Source organism: Dermacentor albipictus, chromosome 1 (genome assembly GCF_038994185.2).
Source record: "Dermacentor albipictus isolate Rhodes 1998 colony chromosome 1, USDA_Dalb.pri_finalv2, whole genome shotgun sequence".
NCBI lineage: Eukaryota > Metazoa > Arthropoda > Arachnida > Ixodida > Ixodidae > Dermacentor > Dermacentor albipictus.
This window is the reverse complement of record NC_091821.1, coordinates 143,663,577-143,684,986: the sequence shown is the minus strand read 5'-3', so window position 1 is coordinate 143,684,986 and position 21,410 is coordinate 143,663,577. Positions and strand designations below refer to the sequence as shown.

The 21,410-nt window shown below is 44.4% G+C and overlaps 1 protein-coding gene across 2 annotated transcripts in view; it reads left to right on the top strand.

Moving 5' to 3' along the window:
• Positions 1 to 21,410, top strand: part of mnd (L-type amino acid transporter minidiscs) — a 118,383-nt gene that overhangs the window by 92,238 nt on the left and 4,735 nt on the right. For both annotated transcript variants that reach the window (XM_065429512.1, XM_065429511.2), the window contains exon 9: positions 1,426 to 1,603. In XM_065429512.1, the coding sequence (XP_065285584.1) occupies positions 1,426 to 1,603 (178 nt within the window). The remainder of the gene's footprint in view (positions 1 to 1,425; positions 1,604 to 21,410) is intronic.

Here is a 21,410-nt window from a genome sequence, read left to right as displayed (position 1 = left end):
CCTCTTGAACGTGGCATGTGAAGGTGATTGAAATTATGTGTAGCGCCTTGAATTTAGGATAAAGTTTGCAACAGAACACCATGTAGCTGAAATACCAGAGGCATAAACTAAATCAAAGCTTTGACAATACGCAGTAAACTGGGATTTTGCTGTATGAAAGCCATTGTTCCATATCATTTTACACATTTAATTTTGATGCGAAAGCTTAAAATGGCCTATTGAGCAAATGGCCCATTGGGCGTCTGCAGCAGCACCTAAATTGCCATTGGCCGTGACGCGATGTCACTTGTGCGCCTCGTGGGAGCAGAGCAGGTGAAAGGGAACACCTGCTGATGCGCTGGCATGCCAGAAGAGAGGGCATCGCCGCGACGCCATCCTCACTCTTGGAAGCCTGTGTTATCAGTGCGTTCCTTGTGGGAGCAATCACTCGCCTGCGTTCTAACTTCACCTCGGATATCGGTATAAAAAATTAATGTTTAAAGAAAAACAATAAATTCGAAAGGAAATTTGTTGGTGGTAGCGAGTTTTGAACCTACGACCCCATGCTCAGAAGCTGAGTGTCTTACCCGCTAGGCTATACTAGCGCCTCCTAGATAGCAGGCTTGTGAAGTCTGCTTTATGACATCATCCTACTTGGACTGAAATTTTCATTGGCAAGCCTGGCATGGCGAAAGGAGTGATTTCAAAATCGCTGCACCTTACTCTGGAGCATCCCCATTGCATTCTATGGCAGTAGGGCAAGGTAGCACGACGTCACGGATCGAAGTACATTGACTTTGTGCTATATAGGAGGTGTTGGCCAAGCATCTCAACAGACTCGCTTGCCCGTGAGGATTTCATAACTCGAAGGACCCCTCAGCAACGTTAGATTGGACATTAATGCTTTCGCATACACAACTCGTAACTGCTTAGGTTCTCTCGGGTTTTTTTCTATAGATCTCGTCTACTTTGCGACTTGAGAAGTATATTGAGGAACCTGTTTATTTTGGTATTCATGCAAGGAGTAGCATAAATTTTTCAATTATTTGGGTGCGTCTATCTTTTTTCAGCAATGGCCAATACTTTTCATTGGCATTAGCAAGTATGCAATTAAATTGTGAAGTTACCTCCTGTCAGTCTCTGTGTGTCGCTTCGATTTCAGCTAAACCAGCTTCTGAAGCCTTATTTCTTAACCTTCCTCCTATGCGAAGATCACAAGTGTAGCCATCCTTATCTTTTCTGCCTAATTAAAATTTATTGTTATAATGAAAATTGAGAAATTTGAAAATTTGGTCTTTGGATGATGTTTTGTGTCTAGGTTTAAATTCATAATGTCATCAGTACAATGTCACATACTCACGGACACACCTTTTTTTTTTATTGTAAGCATAAATACCATTCTTGCTGCTTGCTGTCAGAGTGGTTCACAGTTATCATGCCTTGCAGGTGAACATCATACTGCCCGTGTTGTTCTTCCTCATATCGCTGTTCCTTGTGGTGCTGCCATTCTTCAGCCAGCCCCTGGAAACATCCATTGGTGCTGGCATCATGCTCTCTGGAATCCCTGTTTACTTCCTCACAATCTACTGGAAGGATAAACCCCTCGCTTACAGGAGAACAATTCGTGAGTACTTGCTTCATCTTACTTTTGCTTTGAGAGGCTGCCATGACTTTGCTAGAAATGTGCTGTTGTCTTATTCTCTGTCTTGTTGGTTGTCACATCTTGTGCTGGAAAATAGCACTTTGCTAGGAAAGGGTGATATGCAGCAGCGGGCGGTCAGCTGCCTGCTGCTGTGGGTGCAAGCTCCCTTTTCAATAAAACAGTTACCATAAGCAGAAACAAATGTGAAGACACTCGCCTAATAATTGAAGCCTACGAAATTCACTATTTCGGTGATGCATGTATCAGTAAAACTTCTGAAACTTTGACTGAGAAAGAATGGAATTTTCTGCACATGCCATGACAGTTTGACTTTTCCGAGTTCTTCTGGGTGCTCTGTTCTTCCTTTTTTGGTTTTGATTGTAAAGTCATTCACGTGATCTGCGATGTCATTCACTAAAGGTAGTTTTGTTCAGCTCGGGGAAGGAATTAAAGATCATTGTTGTTAGGAGCGGCTGTGTGTTCAATGTACCGTTGTTTGTCTTCATGTTTCCCTGCACTCAACCACCTTTATTCATTAGAAAGCTTTTAGAAAGTTGCCAAAACCCAAGTGGCCACTTGTTGTCACTTCCACTTTAGTGGCACAGTCTGTGTGGCAGTGGTTTGCTTTATGGTGGCAAATAATAACCCCCTCATGTAATAAGTAAATAACATCATTTGTCATCTGCTATGCCAACTTCGAATTAGAGGCATAGCCTTTCGTTGCTCCTTGATTTCTACTGTTCAATGTAATCACTGATGAGTGATGCTTTTGTGATGGTAATTGTTTGGTTGCTTAATGCTTGGATGCTTTAATTCTTCGGTCATTGGAAAGGATATGTTGCTTTTGCATGAAATGAAGTAGACAATTATGAATGGGCAGCAGCAACTAAACAAAAAATGGAGAATAGTGTAAGAGTTGTCGGACGATCCTACCGCTGTCAAGCAGATGTAGGACTCGTCGAACTAGTTCGCCGCTGCCACCATTTGAAGGAGTCGGAGGTCGTAGATGAGGAACTCGGTTAACAGGATTTATTTACAGGATTAACATATTTTAAGACAAGATGCATTGGCAGTCTAGCGCGACTCCCATATGGAGCCCGCAAGATTAACATTCAGCAAAACAGCATTCGAGCACACAGCTCACTATAACATCGAGCACTCAGCTCCTTACGACGAGCACGACACGAGCACGAGCACGCTCTAGCAGTCGGCAAACGCTGCTTATAAGCCTCCGCTTGACGTCATAGTTCGACGTCATCGTTCGGCGTGGACGGAGCACGAATGGTCGGGAATGTGCGTCCAATCATGGTAAACTTGCCGCCGCCCCGCAGTACAGCCCACACACACAAAGGCTAACACGTTCGAGCCTACACACACAAAGGATAATGCGTTCGGGCCTACACACACAAAGGCTAACGCGCTCGAGGGCTTTGTAGAACTCTCGGTATAACCCGCGGTGTCGTCGACCGAGGGCCTCGTAGAACTTTGCGCCGTCCCGGGTGGCGCGGCGGCGCACCACATTCCAGAGCTGCCCGCGCGCCACGTGGCCGCCTGTCATCCGTAGTTCTCAGAAGGCGCCTCGTCTGGGGGGGTTGGAACACGCGCAGCGGGCTGAAAGCTGGCACGTTGCCACCCCCGTACGGCCATTCCTAACAATAGTGAGCCATGAGTACCAAGCATATAGGTACCAGAATCTGTGAAAATCACTTTCTCAGAGGCACTTGTCAGCAGTCTTAGATATGCCGTTTGCCAGTACTACAGATATTTTTTTTTTCTTAAGTGCATGAAGAGTAGGACAGTGGTAAGTATATCATATCACAGTGCACATGCTCCATATCTCTTCTGTACTTTGTCTGGTTTTCGCTTCTTGAATTAATTGATACCAACTCATCCCATAGCTCACTACTCTTCTTGCTTCATGAGTTCATGTATTAACGACCAATCAGTTAAACATCACAATTGTTAACCCCTAGCTGCTAAACATGCATTATTTGCATGTGGTGAACTTTATATAACCCTGTGACGAGCAACAATTCATTATGGAGCACAAAGCGCATGTGAGAAACAATGTTTCTGACTGTGAAACATTGCTAAAACCAGAGTTCTTAACACTTCAATAAAGGAATTACAGCTCGGTGCTTTTGGTACTGTGAAGTGGGGATTGCATGGTGGTGGTTTGCTTTAACTGCATAGCACTCAAGATGCGCTGTGATTAATCTGAGAAAAGCAGCAACTGCCGAGTGCTGGCAGAGTAGTGGAGAAAACAACAGCACTATGTTGGCTAAGGTGACATGGCATCTTGAATCGGAAGTGGCAGCTGAGAACAACGCACTTCACATTGCCTTTGCAACAATATCTTTTTTGTTATGCTCCCATGCCATGGTTAAGTATTGAAGCGGTCTGCGCTGGACGCATGAAAGAAGACGAAGGAAGGTGCTAGGGGAGAAGTGAGAAGGAAGAAGTTGGAATAAAATGGCGGACGACACCCGTCTCACTTAGATGATGTCATTTCTGTTGCTGTTCTAGTTAGGAACGCTACATTTTGGCGCAGCCGACAGTTTTCGAAGACCAGCGATGTGGGTGACGTTTTTCGTCGACCAGGCGTCATCAGAGTCTGTTGTGTTCACCCGATACCAAGTGCACGGTGAGCCAGCGACGGACCTTCCTCTTGAAGTTAGTTCTACCGCGCTGATCAACGTGGTACTGCAACAAGCTGCAATCAGCCGCCAAGCCCTCGTGCAAACAGGATCGGTGACAGTGAATCTACAACTGCAGACACTGAGCGAACTCGTTCTGGAACCCATACGACGTGGCACCCTCAAAGAGGAAACGCCTGCCGGGAAGGTGAGCCTAGACTTGAGTGTTATGGAACTGCAAAGGAACATTATACAACAGATCGAAATAATGAGAACTTTCGTCCAAGCGCTTAGTCGAGAGCAGTCAGCACGAAGTATTGTTGAACCAGATGTTTTTGAAGGAAAATCGCAAAATGCACACTACTGGCTGTGTTTTTTCGAGTACGCCTGTGACAAGAATCTGTGGCACTCCGACGACACAAAGATTTTGCATATGCGCCGCTATTTGGGCGGTATAGCCAGAAAATGGTATGACGTGCAACTCATGGATTATGGAACAACATGTTGGGAACTGTGGAAAAGCAACTTTTTAGGGGCTTTCGAAGGCAACGCAGTAGAAAGATGGGATGCGGCACTGCGGTTCAGTTATACAGGTGGCTCTCTGCTTGAGTACTGTCTTGAGAAGCGTCGCCTGTTGTATTCTGCAGAACCGAAGCTGTCGTCTTCTGCTGTTGTAGCTTTGATAACGCAAGGGTTGTGTATCGAGATCCGTTGTCATGTCCAGCTCAAAGGTCCAAGAACGTTTGATGACCTTCTGAACTTTCTACAGACCTCAGTGCCAAGAATTACATCGAGAAGACAGCCAGATGGTAGAACAGAGCAACTTGATTCCAATCTAGAGTCGTTGCCGTCAACTGAATGTGAACACAGCTTCATAAACAAATCTCTGGGAAGCGTAAATCATGACTGTGAGGATGGTGAAGAACCAATTACCGCAGTTCACGGCAACCTACTTCCACATAATCTGTCTACCGTGCATCACAAGCCCCAGAAAAAGAGCTTCAGTGAGACAGTATATTTGGTGTCGTCAAGCTTATTGTACGCCCCCATTAAGGTAGATGGCATTGAAGTGAAGGCTCTCGTTGACAGTGGAGCTTCGGTATCTATTATCAACAAGACTCGAGTGGATGCCAGTCGTCTGCACGCTGGTAGAACATTGCGTGTCCAAGCCTACGATGGGTCAGTGACCATGCATAGCGAATGGGTAACCCTGGCTATTGAATTTCAAGGAAATGCTATTACCAGTGACGTATTGGCCATTCCCAATGTCACCTACGATTTTCTTTTGTCCCGTCCAGACATGAAAAAACTTAAGATGAACCTCTATTGGGATGACAAGGTAATGGCCGAAGACACGATAAGAACAGAAGATCCTGGTGAAGAACCTAGTGTATCAAGGCTAATTTTTCACCACGAAGACATCAAGACTAAGTACCCAGAGCTTATATGCATAGGAAGCTACCCTCCAGCAATGAAATCCCATGTCGTTCCTTTCGAGCTCGCAGATAAAACAGTGGTTCGTAGAACCCCCTATAATATGTCCAGAGATAAAAAGGTGTGGCTGAAAAAGGAGTTGCAAGAAATGTTAGACGCAGGTATCATCCGGCCTTCTGTATCCCCATTTGCTTCTCCTATCACTATTGCACCTAAAGAAGACGGGACATTCCGCCTCTGCACAGACTACCGGGCTCTCAATCGTCAAACTGAATTGATACCTTATCCAATGCCGAGAATCGACGACATCATTGACGAAACCGGTGGTTGCCATTGGTTTTCACGAATAGATCTCTGCAAGGGCTTTTGGCAGATTCCACTAAGTGAAGAAACGAAGAAGTACACCGCGTTCATAACCCCATTTGACTTGTTTGAGTACAACCGCCTACCATTTGGTTGGAAAAACTCCCCTGCGTGGTTTCAGAAGATTATGACGGACATTCTGAAACCTTACCTGGGCACATTTTGCAATGTGTACATCGACGACATCATCATCTACTCAAAGACAAAGGACGAACACCGTAGTCATCTTTCAAAAGTTCTTCATGCCCTCAGTCTTGCCCAACTCAAAGTCAACTTCAAGAAAAGTGCGTTCTTTCAAGATACCGTAGTATTTCTTGGCAGGGTGTTTGATGGACAGACTAAAAGCACCAAGCAAGAATCGGTAGAGAGAATCTCCAAGCTGGTAAAGCCTTATGATGTGCACTCCCTGCGCGTTTTTCTTGGCCTTGCAGGACACTTCCGGGCGTTTATCAAAGACTACGCACTGAGAACAAGGTGCCTCACACGTTTAACTCAGAAAGACGTGCCTTTTCATTGGGACGAGAAGTGCGAAGCTGTCTATCGTGAGCTTGTAAAACTAATATCGTCGGACCCCATCTTGCGAATACCGGATTTTTCCTTGCCTTTCGTGCTGAACACGGACGCATCACATTATGCTACCGGTGCAGTTCTATACCAGAAGCCATCCAAACAAGCTGATCAAACCAAACACTACGTCGTGGGGTACTACAGCTATACCCTGAAACCCGCCGAAATCAATTACTGTACCACAGAAAAGGAAGCTCTGGCCGTCTTAAAAGCTGTGCAGTACTTTCGTACTTACCTGGAAGGTGCCAAATTCATACTTTTCACGGACCATCAAGCATTGACTCAACTTCTGAGCATGGCCCAGCCAAGAGGCCGCATTGCTAGATGGGTGAACTATCTGCAACAATTTGATTTCGTAATTTCGCACCGTCCTGGCCCACTCCTCACTGACGCTGACGCACTATCAAGATTACTTGTACAGGAATCAAGCAATAACCCAGATACAATCAATCATATTAAGCTATGGGAAGGTACAGAAGAGCTCCAGTTTATCAATGGAAGGTATCACGTACCACCAACTATGATTCCAAGGATTCTTCATCTATACCACGACACCCCTGAATCGGGTGGACATGATGGCTTCTGGCGCACTTATAAGAAATTGCTCATGAGATTCACATGGCCGGGCATGAAAAACGACATCAGCCATTACATCCGCACATGCCACCTCTGCCAGGTGAACAAAGTTAAATTCAAGCAATCGACAGACGTTATGACAAACCCTGAATATTCAAGCATCCCGTTCGAAGTAATTCATTTGGACTTCGCGGAGCTCAAAAAGAAGGGGGAAGGAGTCAAGCGAACGCAAGCTTTCTTGCTCTCCATAGATGAATGCACACGGACGATTGCGGCTAAAGCTGGCAAAGAAGACGCAAACAGCGTAATAGACCTCCTCAAAGCTGAGTGTTTTAAACACACAAAGACGCTCGTCTGCGACAACGGGCCGGCTTTTCGGAGTGCCAAATTATCAAAGTGGGCCCAGGAGCACGGCATCATGATAAGGTATTCTTCTCCATACCACCCGGCAGCAAACGGCCTAGCGGAACGTGCCATACGAGACATCAAACAGTATCTGAAGATGTATCCAGACTTTGCCGGTGGCTGGAAGTGCTGTCTCGAGGCCGCTGTGAAGCATCACAACAGATCATACACCACGAGTTTAGGCTGCAGACCTCATTTTGTAACTTCAGGTACAGCGCCCATACTTCCTGCAGATCGTGAGCTAGGTCTCCTAGAGAACCTCGAACTTGCAGAAGTAAGGAAAACTGTCAAAGAACAGGAGATCTACAAGCGCCGCATGAAGCGAAACTTTGATAAAAGGCACAGTAGCGAGATACCGGACATACAGCCTGGAGACTATGTCCTTGTAAGGAAAGGAGCTGTGCCCTCAAATTCAAAATATTGCGGACCATTTCAAGTTATTAAGACTGCATGCCAGCATGGAATATTGAAGAATGTCTGGTACACCGGAGCCTCGGGCCAAACGGAGTGCGCCGCTATTGGAAACGTATTCAAGTATTACCCCAGGAGGTGTAATTAAAAGAAATCCGGAAGAGTGAAGCGGTCTGCGCTGGACGCATGAAAGAAGACGAAGGAAGGTGCTAGGGGAGAAGTGAGAAGGAAGAAGTTGGAATAAAATGGCGGACGACACCCGTCTCACTTAGATGATGTCATTTCTGTTGCCGTTCTAGTTAGGAACGCTACAAGTATCATTGCTACTTTTTTCCTTATTGAAACCATCATCGCTCGCAGAGAGTTGCACAACTTCCCCAAATGGTGATGAAATAGTTGCCGCAATTCTTTGCTGCTATCAGTTACATTAGAAAATGGTTAGCTGGAGATTTAGGTCTATATGGGCAACTTCAAATTGTATTTAAGGTGACACATCACTCGAAAAGAATAGGATATGAAGGAATTTTGTGTTCAAAATTTATTATTAGGCACTAACACTAAAAATAAAAAAAAAGAGTGCAGGAACCAGTGAAACCAGCCAGAGCAACATCTGGTTGTGTGGTGTGCAAGAGGTGATTGCAGCTTTCACAAAATGCCTGATATATGATTTAAAGTCAGCGCTTTTCTCTTGGAAACAACTGGCAAAGACTTTACTGTGTAGCAATACTTAAGGCTCCTGAAAAGAAATAGCACTATAATAAAGCATTATAAGAAAATATTTACTTGTAATTGGCTCATAGGAAGTAGCAGCTAAAGGAATTTACAGACTTAAATATCACACGAAGTCCTTTTGGTCTCACAGCTGGATCAGTTTCTCTGGAGGTTATTATGGTAAAATTAATGTCAAAATCACCCTTATTAATACGCACCAGTCATATTTTGGTTTTGGTATTTTAAGTGCTTCAGTTTATGCTAACAATAGTTGAATAATTAAAGAAACTGCTTAGTGAAATACAAATTTTTCTTCTTGTCAGTTCAAGTTCAGCTTAAGCTGGTGAATCTTGTATCATCTCCAGTGGGTACAAAGTAGCAGCTGAATTTTTTTATATAGTATATTGAGTCATTTTTACCACAAGGTCGATTGAAATGGGCTGCGAAGCTTCGGGCAGTAAGCAGTCTAGAACCAATTGTCACTGACATCAGCAAGGGCGGTTATGGGAGCAGTGATTGAAGTGTGAGTAGGTGAGGAGGGAACAAACATTCCTAAAAAAATGTTTTTAATCAAAAACATTAAGGCACAACTTAATCTCATTCAATGAAAATAAAATTCCTAATCAATTATATATATCATGAGGAATAAAACATATGCCTTTTTATCATGGGTAATAAGTACCACTTTTATAGCGCTTGCTAAAAAAAGGGCCATTCACTACGCTATCAAGTGAAATGCAATGCAGCTCCTGTAGTGTGCAGAAAGGCACGCTTGTAAAGTTCAACTGATACTGTATGCCCCCTCTCACAAGTTGTGTTGTTTGTTTGTCAGTGTTTGTCTGAGTTATGGTGGCGTTCTGTTTGCGAGGTGTGTTTCATCGTCATTTTGTGTTCATTCAATAGTTGTGAGTTACGAATGCCAGATAATTGTTTAATTTAGCTGCTTTCATTCAGCTGTGCTGGCTGATGGACTCAGCGTCCAACACTGCGACCAACACTCAAAGTTTTTTATGTCCCACGAAGAAACAATGTTCTGTTCATTGGTGCAACAGCTATACAACTGGCATTTCACTGCATTGGTTTCTGCGCTAAAAGTTCAAAACGGATCGAGGCGAATTGCGGGGCATATGAAAGTACTGCTCTGAAAGTAAGGCAGGCCACATAAATAAATTTCACACCTTTGACAGCAAATATTACATCACTTCTTTTTTTAAAAGTAAATGATACATTATTTTTTGTTCTGCCGGTAGTGTTCCATCATCACACAGATGGCACTAAGCCCCATGAACTGTCAATGAACCACCATGTTTTGAAGGTTTGGGCTTCTATTGAGGCTTCACTACCAGGTGTATTCACCTTGTTTACCATTTCAACCATCACAAGCAGAAAAAAATTTCTGCAGTACAATAGGCATAGACAACCATACAGGTCTGTATGTGTGTGTGTCGAAGGTAAAAATATTGTAGCTTTGCACGCATATTGTTGCAGAGAAAGCAGATCTATGCGACAGCTTGCCTTGTGACTTGCTTCTTCATTTTCCCTTATTGTTTTCGTTTTTTTTATGTGTTTTCAAATGGCTGGTAACTGCTGGTATTTCTTGGGATAGTAGAAAAAAGCATGTGATCAATTAATACATAAGCTTCTGTAATGTTTATTAAGTGCTGAAGGCCAAAAGCTTTACAATTGGTTACATAAAATAAAAAGAAAACAACAAAATACAGTGAGTAAAATAGTCAGTATGGCTTTTGATTCTACAATTTTAGCCAGTAATCATCATCGTCATAGGATTTAGGCTCCTTGCAGGATGAAGGCCACTTGCAGAGATGTCCAGTTACTCCTGTCTTGCATCAGCCGGCTCAAATTCTGCAACTCTTATCTTATTTCACCACCTAATTTTGTGCTGTGCTTCTGTTTCCATTGCCACTCATCCTGTTGTTCTACTATACTGTCAGTTTTCTGCACGAGGCATTACATGATCTGCTCAGCTCGAGTCTTCCTCTTAAATATACTAGAATATCAGCTGTATCTGTTTACTCTCTAATCCATACTGTTACCTTCCCATCTCTTAGCATTACAACTACTGTACAATTTTTTATTCCATTGCTCGTTGTGCAGTTCTTAGCTTCTTAATCTTTATCTTCCAGGTTTCAGCCCCATGGGCTAGTACTGGTAGAATGTATTGAGTGTATACTTTTCAAGAATGCCATTATGCTGTTGGTCTTGACTTGAGAGTGCCGGCTATACGCACTCCCACCCATTTTTTATATTTGTCCTAAAATTGCTGTATCATGATTTGGGGTCCCCAGTGACTGGTACTTACTTGGCTTATGTAAATGTACTCTTGCACAGCTACTAAAGGCTTACTACCAGTCGAGAGCTCTTGTTCACTTGCCAGGCTATTGAACAGTACCTTACTCTTCGGCATATTAGTCTTCAAACCTACCTGTAGACTTCACCAAATAAATCTCCAATCATTTGTTGTAAGTTATCTCCAGAATTTCTGAATAGGAGAGTGTCATCTGCAAACTGCAAGTTGTCTCTGACATACTTTGAAGTCGTGAGGCATTCCATATAAAGAGTTGCAAGCTTTCCGAGTGCAATATCCTCGCCAATTTTTGTCATAGCGACTGTTATTCCGTCTTATTCTGCTGCTTTTCCCCTGTGGATTTCTTGAGAAGCCTTTCTAACCTCATCCCTAGTTACACATAGAACTTCAATCTCTCCTTTTCAACTGCATCCTATCTTTAATACATATATGGCTGTTCTGGGCACTGTACAGTTAAGTGTAGGATTCTTCCACTGCTCTTATTATTATATCATTGCAATTGCTTATGACATTGCCCCACTTATCTTTGACTATATACATGTTCCTGTTGATGGCAAGTCTGGTTTTATGCTTCCTCAATCTATTCCTGTGTTATAATTTGGAACGTCACTTGTCCTCTTGATCAGTTTTTGCAGTTTAGCCAACATTACGTGATGATTGGAATTGGAGACTTCTATGCTCTGGTGTGTTCCTTTATTAGGTCCTTTGCTGCTTGGCACAGCTTGTTTCTCTCTTCGGAATTTAGAGATGTCCTGCAGCTCACTGGGCTTTTAGTACTGCACTTTAGTATACAGAACACTTCTACACCCTGCACAATGCTGCAATTGTCACAAAGTGTGAAATATTTAATTTCTTGCTACCTTGTTTGAAGTTTTCCAGGTCTACCTTATTACTGTGTTTTCAAAATAAGGTATTCATTATTCATAATTATTCCCTTTCACAAACTCTACCAGCTTATGTTTTCTACTATTTCTAGAGTCAATATCATCGTTCCCGTTTGCCTATCCTCCAGCTTGCCATTTCCCTGCATTTGCATTGAAATTGCCCATGACTACAGTATACGAAGTAGCTTAAGAGAATGTGTTGCTGAGCTAGTTAGTTGATACTTTCAGGTTTTATTTGCGTTTGTTAAAACCTGCAAGTATGAACCAACTACAACTAGCCCAGCAACACATTCCTTTAAGCTACATTTGTTCTACTGTAGGCCCTGCTATTTGTTTTCCTCCATGACTGTCATGCATGAGCTTTGTGAAGTGCTCGGCAAGGTAAAGGTTCGTTCATTACGTACGGGTAGTGTACGCTGGTACGTGTCGTACTTGCCCTGCTGGCTATGCGGCATGTCTCAATGCCTTGGCTTCCGCGTAGCTGGTGCGTTCTAATTGCCAGGAGACCAAAAAGCCTCTATTGACACCCATACAAACAAGCCACAAGTGAGTGAACAGAACGTGCAACTTTATGGGCAGAACACAAGCAGTGTACATTCTCGTGCAATAGCAGAAATAAAATTTGCATGTCGAGATATGCTGGAATCATGACACGAGTTCGTAAATGGCTCACCGTCGTCGTCGCACATGGCGGTCTGGTAACGAGTGACAACCAGCGGCGCAAGCAGATTGGACAGAGTGTCCGACCTCTTTGCAGCGGCAGTCGCCGTTAAAGATGAGCAACTTGCAGTGCAAAGCAATCAGGTGACGCAGGCATCTGCTGCCACAGCCTACACAGCAACCTGGACTACCCGGCATTTTAGCATTGACTCCTTTCCAACCTGCACGTTTATTTCTTTCGGAGGCCGCTAATGTGTGGCTCAAACTTGGTGTCCCACATTGTCCCAATATGGACAAGTCGCTTTTGTGGGAATCACGTTCATCAGCCACTTTTGCTAGCCTTTCCACCCAACTTCATACACATCAGACATTGTAAGCACGTATGCTGGTTTCCGTTTCTGCTTAATCGCAGCCGAGAAAGGCCACAGGCGCAATTTTCCCATGGCTGCAGTAGGAAAGGGTGAATGCGGAGCACGAATCATGGTGTGTGTAAATTGGGAGTCTATGTCGCTGTGCAGACTGCAGGAGCAAATGCTTACTTCGAGAGACTGCTTCCCAATGCAATTGACCAGGCCACCATATACGAAAAACATAACACAGCGACCGTAACCAAGTGAGATAACAGCAAAATTAAACAGCAATCAATCACCGCATGAGGTTCAGACAATACATTATACATTGGCTGCGAACCATATGGCAACAGTGAGCATTCACATACACGGGTCTCTTAGGTTACATTCAGCCGCCTACCTACAGGCATAATGCTTGCCTTCGTCGCATGTGGTAGTCGGGTAACGAGCGACAGCCAGCGGTACAAACAGATTGGACAGAGCGTCGCACCTGTTTGAACCGACAGTTGCCGTTGAAGATGAGCAACTTCCATTGCGAAGCAATCGGGTGACGCAGGCATCTGCTGCCGCAACCAACACAGCAACATGGACTACCCAGCAATTTAGCGTTAACTCCTTTCCAACCTGCACGTTTATTTTCTTTGGAGGGCCGCTAATGTGTGGCTCACACTTGGTGTCCCACTTTGTCTCAATATGGGAAGTCGCTTTCATGGGCATCACCTTTGGCAGCCATTTTTGCGGGCCTTTCCACCCATACGGCTATCAACTTCATACACTTCGAACCATGTAAGCACATATGCTGGTCTCCGTTTTGAGCGAATCATGGCCGAGGTAGGTCAAAAGCACAATTTGCCCATGGCTGCAGCAGGAAAGAATGAACGGGGAGCACCAGTTACGGTGTGTGTATACTCGGAGTCTATGTCGCTGTGCGGACTGCAGAAGCAAATGCTTACTTCGAGAGACTGCTTCCCAATGCAACTGACCAGGCCCCCACATCCAAGAAACGTAACCCGGCTGTCCCACAACCAAGTGGGGCAGCAAAACCAGATTCTGCAATCAATCACTTCAGTGTAGCTTGTGCAAAGGCCCAAGATATTGAGGAGCAAGAGCAATTATCAACAAGACTAGGAATATGGAAAATGAGAAAGCTTGCATTCAAGAGAGAAGCCACTCTGCTCTGCAATCATTGAAGCCTAAAAACATCAAGAAAAGTAAAATGGTGCATAGCACACGGTGTGTAGGTTAATGCCAGACACGTGCCAATGCTGCATCAGCTATTTCAGGAGAGCAATTGTGCATGACAACATACACTAGAAGATACTGCTACAGATATGTTAGGCTACTAGACAGTGACTGGTATTAAGCATGAGCGAAGAATCGGTTGACCTTTATGTTTGGATGAGGATGAATGGTCTCTAACGAGAATGGGCAATGAAAAAGCTTGCATTTATAGAAGAAAAATTACACTTGACACAAATGGAATTGACATGGCCAGGAAGCTGATTAAGGGCAAACTGACGGAACTCTTTTGGCCAGCGTCGTCCATGCTTGGTCAGAAGTTGCAGGTGCATCTGAAGACGAAGAATTTCTTGAAAGTCCTTTTTGAGTTACCTCGATGACTCAGCCAAATGTCCGTGCTGGTGGAATGGTGGCTGAAGCTCTTTTCAGTCTTGACACAGTCCTCTGCAGACTTGATATCTCATCCAATTTCTTCTGCGTGCGCTTTTGTTCATGGTGTAAAAGCCTTGCAAATTCAGCTCCAGCCCCTTTCTGTTGGTGTAGATTAGAGCTCCTGTGATGACCAAAATGTGCTTGGCATGGACTCTGTTGGGGCGGAACAGTGACACATGAGATACAGCACAGATTAGCCAAATTCATGTGTGTTTTCTTTTATGTTCGAACCAATTATACTGAACCATAAATATGAACAAACATTCATATCTGCTGCAAACAGCAAGCCAATACAGCATATATCAAGCATATTTATTTCTGAACCATGTGTTGTTTACCTTCTAGTAGCAGCCAGCGTACACACAATGGCCTTGTTGTAGCAGGCAGCAGCTTCTGTTTAGTGGGTGGAGTGTGTTGCTTTATACGGGTGCCATCCTCATTACTGCATGTCTGGAACAGAAATTTTGACTGAATCAGAAATTGAAAAAGCACAAGTTTGCAATGAAATGCAAAAAGGTGCGACATATATATTGTAATGATTTGTGACTACAGAACACATGCAAATGTACACTGTCTGTTCTAGGGTGCTTAAGCAGCTTGTTAAATAAATATTGCTATTGTCCATAAAATTGATGTCTACCTAACTACAATGCACGTCAACAGCTTAAGTATTATTAAGATCACAAATGAAAACATTTGTGCGTTCATTTATATACTAGAAGAGATCACGCTGCTGGTTCCACAAGCAAATGCATGAAAGTCGTGAAGCTATTAGAACTGATGCATTATTTTTCTGCATGAACGTGATGCACCGCTTCACTACTACAAACATAAATGCCCTACGGTAAACCAAACTGAACAGCAAGAACATTTGGAACCAACAAGCACGAAATATGGGTGAATTATCATGCTTGCAACTGTTTAATACATTAAATTCTGTACTTTCACTTCATTTTACCAAAGGATTATTCAGTTTTGTGGACGATAGAAGTTTCCGGCCGACTCGCAAAAAAAGTTTTATATGTATATTGATAAGGCTACTCAGTCACCTGTGACCACGGCTACAATAAGATGAAAAATGAGACGCACGTTTCGATATCGCTCTTTCTTTCCTGATTGTGTATAACGACAGCCTCGCAAGTAAAGGTTTATTTAGGAAACAGCAACTGAGATGCTGACTGCCCATATGTAATGCAGGATATATTTTGTTAACTTGTCCCCGCTTGTAAGTTAATGAGACGGATATTATATAACGATTCAAACAGCGGTGTTAAATGACTCACCGTTATTGCCGTTGTCAGCCTCAGCAAAATCCAGCTCCCGTTTCGATGCACACGTGTTCCGAATGGCTCACGACCAAAACCCAACTTTCGGGCTTACATGTCCGCTTGCAAACACGTCCCTTCACCCCAAGTTAAATAACGCGAGACATCGAAGCACAATAAGCTAGTTTTAGCAACAAAGAAGCAGCCAGTCTGAGTGTACGAACGAATGAATCCGTGCCACCACGCACTCGAAAATACCAGTAAAATTTTAAAATCCAGGCCAGAGGTCACGTGAAAGATCGATGATGCTGAACGCTATTTGCGTTTATGACGAAGAAACGATAAACTTACTAACAAACAGTACAATATCTCATTAGCAATGATAATTTTGCCCTCTTTTTTATGTAATAAAAATGCTTAGTTTGTAAGATAAAATGGATGGATGGATGGATAGATGGATGGATGAATGAGGCTCAACCCTTTGAATCGGATGGCAGCGGCGCGCACCACCTAGCCTTGAATGGTACTATATGCATGCATACCTATGTATTTACTCCTTTACTTTTGTGGTGATATTATCCACCAATCAGATAGCTTCCGTTTAGTTATTTCTACCTGTTCAAAGTCTATTTTACTTTCACGGTCTTTAAGACCCAAAGCTTTGAATAGTTCCCCATTACATTCAACTGCAGGGTGAAGGTGTTTACAAGCAAGTATAAGGTGTTCAGCCGTTTCCTCCTCCTCTCCACATGCCCCGCACAACAAGTCTATCTCGTGGTATCTGGCTCTGTACGTTTTAGTCTGCAGTACACCTGTCTTGGCCTCAAACAACAATGAGCTTCCTTTAGAGTTATCGTAAATATTTTCTTTAGTTATTTCTTGCTTAAACGTCATGTATGTCTCTAATGCTTATTTAGTTTGCATCTCTGTTTTCCTACCCCTCTCTGTCTCCTTAACCTTTTTCTTGATGGATGATTCCTTACCTGTCCCCCCACTGTTGCCCAAGTATTTGCTTGACAAATTTCTAGTTTGCTTCCTCCACCTTGTGTCAACATTCCTCGTGTATAAGTAACTGAAAACCTTCCTAGCCCACCGCATTTCACCCATTTTTCTTGATCGCTCCTTAATTACAATCTTGCTACTAGCCTCTCTGCCCTTGAAAGAATACCATCCCAGATCCCCCTGCACCACAAGATTTGGTGTCTTGCCATGTGCTCCCAGAGAGAGCCTACCCACACCACGTTGCCTAGTTTCCAACTGTGCCCGGTACTCTGCTGTTAACATAGAACTGCATTGGCAAAAGTCAGGCCCAGAACCATTACCCCCTTCCATATCCCTTGTACCTGTTGTAGTTCCACAGTGCCCTACTCATTATAATCGCTGCACTTCTGTTACCATTGGTCGTTACATATTTTTCGTACTCTGTCAGATACTGAATTCCATTATTTATCCACACCCCAAGATACTTGTACGTATCAACTATCTCAAGCGTGGCCTCCTGTATTTTATTCCCACCGCAGATGTTATCATTAAAAATCATGACTGCTGATTTTTCTATGCTGAACTTCAAGCCTAATCTGTCTCCTTCTGTACCACATATGTCCATCAATCCCTGCAGATCTTCTGTATTGTCAGCCATTAATACAATATCATCTGCATACATCAGTCCTGGTAATGACTGTTGAATCAATTTTCCTTGTTTGCTATCTCCACGTTTACTAGAGCGAATACCAAAGTGTCTCCAAAAGTCCGCCGGCCCATTAGAGGTGCTGTTCTATAATGATTCAATGCGAGACTTGTGATCCCGCTTTCTCAATTTGCGTATACATTTGTTGGGCTGAGGACTTATGGCTTTTCTATGGGCATGCCCTTACGCTGTTAGAGCAGTTCTAAGTTACGCAGAAAACCAATGAGGAAATTTACGTAGTTTAGGCTTGTACTGGTGTATGTAGTTGTGAATACCACCTAGAACTACCTCGTTAAACCAATGGAGCTGTTCGTCGACGTCACATATACTAGTAATGAGAGACAAATCAACGGTAGAGAAAAACTTCATAAGGCCTACGTAGTCACCAGATTTGAAAGCATAGCGGGGGAACTTCCTGATAGAATCTGAACGGTTATAGCGTAAGGCCGAGAAGGATGTGGATATCATGGGGGGGGGGGGGGGTGAAACTTGTCAGACCGAAAAAGGGAAATGTCAGAGTTGCATTCTGTTGCACTGTTGCATTCTGTACATTTGGCAGGCACAGGTCTAAAACATTACCGCGACAGTTCTCAGTTGTGCTGCTAAAGGGAATTAAAAACTGGGAAATCGAACAACGAGCTGCATTTGTTTCCTGTGAAACTATTGTAGTGGGAAAAGGTGTAATTGCTCCACTGGATAGGTGGAGCAACTGCAATAAGTAGTTGGCGCTTTATATGCGTGGTCACGTGTTCAGTAGATGTGATGACCTCATGTGATGTGATGTCAGGATTGAAGTTGGGTGGTACATAAAAAGCTCCAGGTTCTCGTACAGTTTCTAGGCCGAGATGTCTAATGGCGTTTCACTGGTCGATTCGGAGCAGGATTTCTTGCTCCGTGGCAATGAATCCGAATTTCACTGGTCGATCTGCTAGCGGGTTCGCGCTTTGCGCTAATCGTTTCGGATCAACTCGCTCCGCGCCGAATCGCTCTCACTTGCTCCACCACCGAGGCACGGATTCGGGCGCAAATAGCTCGCGTCACTTCCGTCTTCAACCGAAATCGGTACCCGGTCGGTACTCGCAACATTGTGTTGCTTCGCAAAATGGTGGGGTTTGGTGCTGCTGTAGAGCTCGCGTTTAGCGATGAGGGCTCGGACGACAGCGATTACGAGGTGACGCAGGTGCTGTACGAAGTCTTCTATGTACGTTGTCCATGCGCAATCCTTGCGGGCCCGACATGGAAATGACGGACTCTGCGACTGCCTCGGTCAAATTACGCACAGGGCCCGGCGACTTTGGTTGCCGTGGAAACATACAGAGCGGAAGTCGGGCATGGTCTCTGGAACCGGTTTGTGTGACGTGTACATACGCACACTTCCTGTGTGTTCCTCCGCGGAGCGTTTTGGCGCTCCGCTGGCCGATTCGGATTTGTGAAACTCGAGCGCTCGCTCGAGGATTTCGGCGGCCGCTCTAGATCGACCAGTGAAAAACGCCATTACACATTTAGGGGATCCGTCAACGATAATTAGGACACCACCACCTTTTTGTTTGGATCCATATAAGATTCTGTCACTGTGAAATACATCGTAGTAAAGCGAGTACAGGTCAGACGACAATTAGATGGCACTGCACAGCAGGCACGTACCCAGGATTTTTTTTCGGGGGGGGGGGGGGGGGTACCTCTTCCTAACCTAACCTAACCTAACCCAAGGTAACTTTTCTGTTCAAATGAGAGGGGCGGGGTACCTTCACTAGCGTAAATGTGAATAATGCCCACCGTTCGCTACAAGAACGCGTAAATCCGCAGAAGAGAAATTAAATAATGTGCACCTCACAGGTATACGCCTGTGAGATAGACCTCTCCTTTGCTTGACAAACAAGGAACGACATCAAACGGACTCCCGCAGGACGTGCAGTGCCAAGAACAAGTAAACAAGTGAAAGTGTAAAATAAAGATCTCTAGTAGCTTTTTTTTTTAGTTAGCTCTGGAAGACATACAGATAAATATATATTTACGGAAGAATCACAGTTCTTTTGGGTCCGTCGTTTGCTGCTCTACCAAGTTGAGTGTCAAAACCAACTCGTATTGTTATTTTGAAGTTGCGTAACGATGCGTGGCTGCCAGTCCCGTACAACCGCATAGAGCGCAGGACGCTGCAGTTCTAGACGTACTGTGGCCACCGCGAAAGGTTAGAAAAACACCCACGTAAGCATAGCTCAGAAGTGGTAGCTATGTCAGGCGGCTATATACTGATAACGGTAGAAGCGTCATTCAAAACACACGGAATCATACTCCAATTCTGGCGGCGTTTTCTCTACTTCTTTTTAAATAAAAAGATGTCGATCCATCAATGGTTCCACAAGCAACGGTTAAATATGTTAATTTTCGTTTTTCTTTCCTGTTTGGCTGTTGCCTCGGCTCTCTCCCTTAGTAGGTGGCTTAATTTCTCAACTCCTTGCGACTCTTGTTTCCAGTTGCCAGTTTTGCTGGAAAGTGCTGTACAATTACGGAAAAACCAGATGAGGTAACAGGTGACATTCATATTATGGTTTTAACGGTCATTGCCGGGTTTGGTCATGGACGCTGTTTCGCATGATTTCATTTTGCACCTTATGTAACCTATATCACGGGTGTATGGTTCCAAGGATATGTCAGCGTCGCGACGAGCCGTCACTCGAGGAAATAATGAAGCAAAAGGAAATTTTCAACACAAATAGCGTTGTCTCCGCCCGCAACACGCTCCACGAGCATACAGGCCTGCTGAGTACGAACCGGATCCCTTTTCTGGTCCCTGGATCAGTCTAAACAAAGGTTGAACTAACGCGTGACCGTTGTTATAGATGGTGGCAACTGAACGCATGTCGAGTTGATCGCGCTGGCACCGAATCGATGTGCAAACTGGCCTTCACACCCCAGGAGATGCCGATGACTACCGCCGTCCGAAAGGAGTGAAAAATTCAGCAAAATGTTGACCGCCGAATAGCTGTCAAGTCTCAAGATTGATTTGGCGGTGTTTTAGCAATGTGTGTGAGGAGTTGTGGCGCAGGTAGAAGGGATGCCGCTTAGTTTCGCCCCCCCTCCCCCCCTGGGAACGTGCCTGCTGCGCAGTCAGGTTTCTGTTAGTACAGCAACGGGGAAAGAAGAGGAAAGAATGCTAGCAAATAGTTTAGGTGCCTTAGTACGAAGAGCTCCAGCGTTCTGATGATAGATATCTAAATTACTGATGTTGCTGAACATTGGTTAGTAGTCACCTCAGTAGCATGGAGCATATCATCATGTAGCTCACCAGCTCCCCACGAAACACCTTGAAGAGGCAACCAATCGGTCGCACGGACGGGTCGTCAGGGCGTTTAAAAGCTTCGTCGTTAACAACCACATGGAATGAAGAATAGGAGTCGTGCTTTGTTTTGCGTTGCTGGCAAGAGACAGGGTTAACATCGACAGACTTCAAGCGATCAGTCATGTGGCCAGGGCTGGTCTCAAGGGAGAGCTTTGACGCGCAAAAAAAAAAAAAGCCTTTGGGACGTTTGGGTGTTTCGGCAACAGTTAATGCCGACTCATCGATTAAGGCAGGAATTCTCTTTTTGTCGTCTCAGTAGGATTCCGGTCGGCACACCCCTGCGAGGAGGCAGTCGGGTAGGCGAGTGCATCGAAACTTGTTCCGATAGTTTTAGGAAACGTTTGTTTGCAGAAGGCGTCAGCTTGCCAGCAGTGGTTGCGTTGGAAAGCGTGGTTGCATTGACTGGGTGCCATGCTAGCTCGGCATCTAGCGACTGAACTAAAGCTCCTCCATACCGCTCTCGTCGCGCGATGAAGGCGCTTTAGAATGAACGTATTGCCTAA